General features: G+C 40.1%; 1 protein-coding gene across 1 annotated transcript in view; it reads left to right on the forward strand.

The window, feature by feature from the left end:
- The window catches only part of cuedc1b (CUE domain containing 1b), a 52,863-nt gene that overhangs the window by 38,233 nt on the left and 6,246 nt on the right, over window positions 1–8,384 (forward strand). Inside the window, exons 5-10 of the mRNA XM_050056296.1 lie at window positions 510–771; window positions 4,255–4,320; window positions 4,556–4,633; window positions 4,740–4,833; window positions 5,838–5,896; window positions 7,205–7,274. Of these exons, the coding sequence (XP_049912253.1) occupies window positions 510–771; window positions 4,255–4,320; window positions 4,556–4,633; window positions 4,740–4,833; window positions 5,838–5,896; window positions 7,205–7,274 (629 nt within the window). The remainder of the gene's footprint in view (window positions 1–509; window positions 772–4,254; window positions 4,321–4,555; window positions 4,634–4,739; window positions 4,834–5,837; window positions 5,897–7,204; window positions 7,275–8,384) is intronic.

Consider the following 8,384-nt stretch of genomic DNA (forward strand, 5'->3'; position numbering starts at 1 on the left):
CAACTGTTGTTTGGTCAGAGGGGGAGACACCAGAGCAGCAGATTAGGTCCAGGATGTGACCCTTAGAGTGAGTGGGGGTATCGGTATGCTGTTTAAATCCAAAACTGTCGAGGCAAGATGTGAAGTCGTTGGTGAGAGGGTTGTTGGTATTGTCTATGTGAATGTTGAAGTCTCCCAGCACTATGCTGTTTGGTGAAAGGGTGGATAGGTGGGTGAGCAGAGCAGCAAAGTCATGTAAGAAGTCGTTGTTTGGTATTGGGGGCCGGTAAACAATTGCAATGATGGTGGGAGTAGGTCCAGAGAGTTGACAGACAGTGGATTCAAAAGAGGTGAAGGCAGGGGTAGGCACCGGCGAGACTTTCCACTTTAGTAGTGGTAGTACAAGCAGTTGTTTCTCACTACTGGTTGTGAAAACCATATACCATAACCGTATATTGAGTGACCTCTTCAAGTGATCTCCAGTCAAACCACATGAATTAATGTTATAATTTGTCCTTTCTTTACCTCAGAGCTCTCAGAGCAGTCTGTCCCAGCCTTCATCGTCATCCTCTTCCTCAGTTTCTTCAATAAACCAATGGACAGCCCAGTGTGGCTCTCAGTCTGGAGCTGCAGGGACCTCTGGAGGGTCAGGTTTGACGACAGGAGCCACAGAGCAAGACAAGAAACTGAAGCAGTATCTGGAAGACGAGCGTATCGCCCTGTTTCTGCAGAACGAGGAGTTTATGAGAGAGCTGCAGCGCAACCGCGAGTTCCTCATCGCCTTAGAGAGAGGTATGACTGTGTACATTCGTCCTAATATACATAGAGAAATGCTGCTCATAATGTCAACATGAGGTCAGAGTCAATAGATGTTCTGTTTCTGGTGCTATAGTATTGTACACATGTCACTGGAAATAATGCATAGAATGTAAAGACATTCACATTTGAGCTTGTGAGACACTGTACAGATATTACTGAGATACTGATAAGTCCCTTCAAGGTTGCTGTCAGTAAAGGTTCCCTGTGGAGTTTTTGACCTGTAGTTTTGACCTGCTGTGGAGCTGTTTATCTAAGGACACAAGTACGTGTGCATGCACGTTGTTGACAAAGTCCACACTCCTACCAATGTTTTTCTTTTTACTATTCCACTGATCTATAGGTGGCAGTAACATGCCAAGATATGCTGCAGTATTGAGCAAAGTCAGGGAAGAAGAAGACTGCAAGCTTGTTAACATGAATTTACCAATGCTGGATTTAAAATTAAAAATCAGCTTTGCAAGTGTTTTTGTGGAAGGAAATATATTCAACACAATTGTTAGATTTCATGAATACACACAATGTGTTTAGGTTATTTACACTGAATATAAATATGTTTGTTTGGTTTTGTTTACCAGAAAACTCCACAGGGCACCTTTTTGAAAGCCTTTGTTTTTTGTGCCATTATTGCCATAATTTGCCTTGATGCTCAAGTCCTATGCTTGTGTCTTTGGAATTATTTTGTCTAAGTAATGAAAGTTAAATGTATAATGACACACCACATGGCAGAAACAGCAACCCCAGGCTACAAACACTGGAGAACAGGGCTGTAGCGGTTTGAGTATTCATGCCGAACCATCATGGTCGAAATTCACGCTGAATATGCGGTGTGTAGATTGATGCAGAAACAATGATCACAAGCACGAGTTCTGCAGGGAGACTTTTTGCTGTATGCCATTAGCAACAAGCTGATTGGCAACTCAGTCACACAATGGTGTGCACAAACTAAACGCCAGTGCTGGAAGATCCACCTGCAGGTTGCCAGTCAGAGAGTTTTGTTTAAGGCGACGATGATGTGTCATCATTGATCCACTATTGTGGGGTCTGTGAATATTTTAAGTTTTTCGTGTTTTTGTAATGACACTGGTTTAAGTAAGTAAGTAAAATGTATTTATATAACACTTTTCGCAGACATAGGTCACAAAGTGTTTCACAGGAGCATTATACAACAAGAAAGCAAACACAGAAGACAAAGTGACTACATGAGCCATGTAGTTAAAAGTGTATGACTAGCTATACTATTTGCACAGTAAATAAAAAAAAAAAATCACAATACACAGCAACAATACAATACACAAAGTATGAATAAAATACACATCTGGTGCAAGTTACCCAAACAGGTGTGTCTTTAGCTGGCTTTTAAAAGAAACCACAGAGTCAGCAAACTGTAGCAGGCAGAGCATTCCAATACTTGGTGCTACAGCCACAAAAGCTCAATCACTACGGATCATGAGGCGAGTGTGAAGGACAGACAACAAAGCGTATTTGATTAAAGAGTGCAAGCTGAAGAATACATGTGGATATTATACTCAACAGGGAGCCAGTTTAGGGATTTTAGTGTAGTTTACCAAAGTTTCTAGTGCACAAAATCCTACCTCTGTCCCAAGCAGGAGGATTGTGTCTGTCTATGACACTTACCCTATTGTCAGTTCAAAATATTTGAAAACAAACAAATCCTGATGACCTCCTGGTTTTTGTACTGACCTCTACTGTACTGACTTCTAAACCCCAACCAGAGAACGTTACATCTAGAATGTGAAAAACAAAGAAACTGTTTCTCCAAAACCACAGTCTAAGTTTGATTGAATTGCTTTTGGTTTAGGTTTCTAACTTTTGTGTTGTGAATATAGTCTTTGAGTTATGAGCATATGTTTTAGGGGTGGAGATTCCAAAAGGAAGGACTTTGTCACTTTTCTGTTGTCAGATAAAATGCCATTCAGAAGGCCTCAGCAAGCCAGCATTTGTGTGCAGGGTTTAGGGGAAATATGGGCAGCAAGGGAGTGCAATATTCATGACAATGTTTTCTAGAGATTTATGATATTGGATTTTTTTACCAGTATCTGATATGCTGATATATAACAACACATTTGGCCCATAACTTAAACGGATATCAATATATCCACTTTTTTCCCTACCTAATTTTAGTGATCATCAAGTCTCTTCTGTAGTGGAATTAACATCATATTATACATGCATACTCTTATCATGATTGCCCACCAGCAGATGGAGACATGAAATAGAATGCTTTTCAGTGTATGTAATATTCATTCACTGTGCAAAATAAGAAAAAGCATGCTGGCCATATCTGATAGTTCATTTTAAAGCCAATTTCAGCCAATACAGATGATGTGACGATATTATCCTGCATCCCTAATTTTTTCATTAGTATATATTCACCTGAAACTAAGAATTATTGTGTTTTCGTTACCTTAGAATGAGCTGTTTATATCTACATTTGGAGTGGATTTTCTTCCACGGAGTCTGCCATGTTACTCTACAGAAGTCCAGAACAGACAAACCAAACAATGGCTCCAGATAGTCATTTACATTTTTGCGTCGGCTACTGTAGTTCTCCTACACGTTTGGCACCCTTCAGAAGTTTCAGTAAGTTGCAATCTGCAACCTCAACACTAGATGACACTAAATCCTAGACACTGGACCTTTAACCTGTGATACTGGATAAAAACATCTTGCCTTTCTCATATTACCTCTGTGATGTTCAGCAGTGTTAATAATTTTGGATTGCTGTTTATTTTGTATTGTGCATTTCTTTGCTTTTCTTTACTTGGACAAAATTAATTCCATATGTCTCCATTTGCCATAGTCTTACATCCCTCAGCTTATGATCAAGGCCCTTGCTCCCATTGTTCTAGACTTATGTGGAGATCCAGCTGTGCCTGAACCACACTCAATTGTTGTACAAATATGAAGGATTTCATATTTCTGAGATTAAAAACTCAATTTTGAGACCAAAGTAAGACTGACTTTTTTTGTCAGAAAGTCGATGTCTAATTTTCAGCTCAGAGCTCAGATGTTTGCAATTCCGAGTTTGAGCTCAGTACATTTTCTATTTGTACCCAGTTCCCATCTTTAGAGTCTTTGACAAGTTGAACAACATGAACATGATGACCAACAAAATATTTGGCCAGTACATGGTTACTTTCCACCAGAAAGACCATTTAACACAGTGAAATGTTTGTCTCAGCGGTGGGAATATCTTTTTATTGCTCCTGAAATTCAGGCTTTGTCGACATATGCTTGATAAACAAAACAAAATGCTGGCCATGGCTGTTCTGGTACAACAATGCACAGCTTTAAAGAATTTTCCCCTCTCATCAGACACTGGTCAAGATTAATTGAAGTGGAATGTTGAAGTCTGGTCATGATACCATTATACCAGAGCTCATCACATCTTGATTCCTCACATTAGTGGTCATAACATCTGCTTTCTGTTTTTAGATCGCTTGAAGTATGAATCAAAGAAATCAAAGTCCAATCATTCATCTAGCATGGAGAGTTCCACAGGTAGATATCACTCATCAAGCTTCCTCTGCCAAGCTATCTGCAACTGTGTCTTTGCACACTGAATTCTACTGAATACTGATCTGTGTGTGTCTATGCATTCACTGTGATATTTGTTGGTTGTGTCAAGGATTTGTGCTATGGACATCATACTATAAATACTTGCTTCTACACTTGATGTGTTTGTGTGCCAGTACATGTGTGTACAGTGGGGTAGTGTTGCTGTGTCTGTGTGCAGGAGAACAGTGTGCAGCTTCAATAGAGGCAGTCTCTGATGACGCCCTGTTCAGAGACAAACTCAAACACATGGGCAAATGTAAGTCTGATTTACAATACTTTTGACCTTTCACAAATAACTGCGTTACCCTCTTAAGTTCATTGTCCAGAATATTTAATGACCTCAAATGTTTTCTGTCTTTCAGCAACAAGAAAGAAGCTGTTTGAAATTGCCAGAACTTTCTCAGAAAAGACAAAGAGGAGAAAGTCAAAAAGGCGGATGCTTCTGAAGCACCATTCGTATCCTTTGTTTAACCTTCATCACATTATCTCGCTAACATCCTTTTTCTGCCTCCGCGCCAGCAGTAGTTGTGGCCGGAAGCATTATGTTTTCAGATTGTCTGTCTGTCCCATTCTCATTAACACAATATCTCACAACATCTAAAGGGATTTTTTTCAAATTTGGCATACACATCCACAATGTACAGATTAGATTTATTATGAACTGATTCAATTTTGGTGATCAGAAGTCAAGGTCACTGTGACTTTGTCTGTGTCATTCTTGTGAACATGATATCTCAAGAACACCTCGCGAGAAATTTTTCAAATTTGGCACAAATGTTCTCTTAGACTCAACGATGAATTGATTAGAATTTTGTGCTCAAAGGTCAAGGTTAGTGTGACCATATATCTGTTTCATTTTCGTGAACACAAAATCTCAACAACACCTTGAGGGAATTGCTTCAGATTTGACACAATTATAATTTGGTGGTCAAAGGTCATCTTCACTGTGACATCATAATGTTATGCAAAAACATTTTCCTGGCCATTACTCTGTCATATCAAAGGAACAGAAGGGGAGACATTTGGTCAGATACTGAATTGGTCACCCTAATCTTGGGTGTCCACCTTGAAACTGTGCTGATTGTATAGATCTTCCGTGCTGCCAGGGGGAAGATGTGTGTGTGAAGCATTCATGTTTTCACCGACATGGATGTAAACTGTAAGAGAAACTTGACTGGTACACAGAGACATACAACAGTGAGGTGATAATTCCAGTTTTTGTTGTCTGGTAGTAACTTAACTAAATCTTGTTTATTTACAACTATCACATGCCATTTGAAATACTTAAATTCAGCAAATAAAATGATTTTGCTTCATTTACTCTAAGTGAGACAGCAACACATAGATCATCAGCTGTGGGTCAGCCTCCATGCCTGTGGTTTCTTTAAGTCCATGTATTGTGAGAGTGATCTGGTTTCCAAGGCTGGGCTTTTCGTGTTCTTAACCACACTCCTTTCCAGACTGGGCACAGCCAACTCTACAGCCAATCTCCTCGACGATGTAGAGGGAAATCCCTGCGGTAAGAATTGCACATCACCTACACAATGTAAAACATTTAGCTTTTGTCACTATAGCCCCTTTTACACTGCCATATTTTCGGCGAATGTTAGGCTGTTTTACTGGCAAGCTGCGAGCGTTTAGACACACAGAGCCGGATTGGCCAGTTTTCCACTTCGTAGGGTAGTCATATTGGCGGAACCCTTTTTGGTTTAAAAAGAACGAGGCGCCCTTCCGCCACGGGAGGGGCTGTTGATGACTTGTGGGAGGAGCTGTTGATGAAGCCGCACGTGCGAGCCACTGGCGGTGGATAAACAGGAAACAGCTGATAGCAGGAATTAGCAAGCAGCTAGTAGCAAGAGGGAAACGCAAACCTGACAGACACTATAAAGATGAGCAACTGGGGAGACAAGGAATTGCGCGCCCTCGAAGATGCCATTAACCGTCAGATGACGGGGACGGTGAAGAACGGGCCAACTTACAAGAGAATCGCTGAAGGACTGACTAGCCGCAGCTTCCCTCCACGTCACTGTTTACGTCACACGCTAAGCTACACATTTTGTTACTTGCTCACGCCCCACATTGCCCTGAAAAAGGCGCATTCTGTATAAACAAAAGTAGGTAGGTGGCATTTTGCTGCACTCCCCTATTTTGTTTTTATATTGCCAATGCTCAAAGAAAACATAAAATCAACATTTGGGAAATACTTTACCTCACAATTGACTTTGTGTATCAGGTACTCTCTCTGTGTTACCTTGAATTTTGGAAAAAAATGTTTTTATCTCGCATGTCTCCACGCTGAATGAAAAATCCAAAAAACAGAAAATTCAACTGCCAATTAAACAACAGCGGAACTATAGCAAAACATTTGTTTATAAACACAATTCATGCAGTATAATTCGTCTCATTCATCTAGTCATTTGCCCAGTGCTTACCAAACACATGCAGTTTTACTATAACGTTACCATATAAAACACTTCTGTATAAATAGCTCAGCCACACTACTCATCCATGCCTGAGAATTCTTTTAAATAGTAACGTTTTAGCGAAAATGCATGTGTTTGGGGAAGTGCGGAAGTAGTGTACCTAAAGACCGACTATCCAAAAGTATCAAATGACAATGGCCACAAACATTATAAAATAAAATAAAATTCATATAATACAATTGGACTTTATGGTCCTGTTCCTCTCAGGGGTTTGGTATATTATTTGTAATAATATTCATCATTACCTGCTTTTGTGAATCTCTTTAATGAGTTGAAATAAACATGGCATATTTATTGGAGATGCACATATAACTGTGTTGATGTGTTTTTGTATCTATGTCCAGAGGAAGATGGTCAGCCCAGACGAGCAAACACTCAGGAAGAGAATGAACAACGCAATGAGCCAATATTATGGTAAGGTACTCCTCAGTAATTCCAAGGTGGGCTTCCAATGACGTCTGTTATAAAGACAATAGGCATTTTCGGAATGGAGGAACTCTTTCATAGCTCTAAAAAAACCCTTTATTGTTGTGAATGCAGCAAAAGAACCATGAATAATTGTAGTTCTTAAAACACCGGTTTGAGGGACTTTTTTTAGCTTTTAGCTAGAACAGGTACTCTCTCAGCACAACTGTACATTCATAGGTCGAACACAGCCAACCAGCAACCGCCATTTCTAAAAACCCATTAGCTGAGTGAGCAACAGACAACACAGAGCAGAAACGACAGTTCATAATGAAAAATGTAAGAACACGGTCAGATGGACTGACAGTGAAGTCCAGGCCTTACTGAGTTTTATACACTGATCAGCCACAACATTAAAATCACTGACAGGTAAAGTGAGTAACATTGATCATCTGGTTACAGTGCAGTGTTCTCCTAGGAAACCTTTAGTCCTGGCATTTATGTGGATGCCACTTGAGACGCACCACCCAAACACTGTTGCAGACCAAGTACACTCTGTCATATCAATGGCATCAATGTTATTCAGTTCACTTGTCAGTGATAATAATGTTGTGGCTGATCAGTATATGAGCAACAAAGAGATTTTTGACTCCTCAAAGCAAAAGTGGAGTTGCTGTACCAACTGCTGGCCAGCTTACAATACATCATATCAATCAATCAATCAATCAATCAATCAATTTTATTTATAAAGCCCAATATCACAAATCACAATTTGCCTCACAGGGCTTTACAGCATACGACATCCCTCTGTCCTTATGTCCTATTCCCCTTTAACGGGGAAAAAAAACGGTAGAAACCTCAGGAAGAGCAACTGAGGAGGGATCCCTCNTCAAGTTTATTTATAAAGCCCAATATCACAAATCACAATTTGCCTCACAGGGCTTTACAGCATACGACATCCCTCTGTCCTTATGTCCTATTCCCCTTTAACAGGGAAAAAAAACGGTAGAAACCTCAGGAAGAGCAACTGAGGAGGGATCCCTCTTCCAGGACGGACAGACGTGCAATAGATGTCGTACAGAACAGATCAGCATAATAAATTAACAGTAATCCGCATGA

This window comes from Epinephelus moara, chromosome 2 (assembly GCF_006386435.1).
Source record: "Epinephelus moara isolate mb chromosome 2, YSFRI_EMoa_1.0, whole genome shotgun sequence".
In the NCBI taxonomy this organism is placed as follows: domain Eukaryota; kingdom Metazoa; phylum Chordata; class Actinopteri; order Perciformes; family Serranidae; genus Epinephelus; species Epinephelus moara.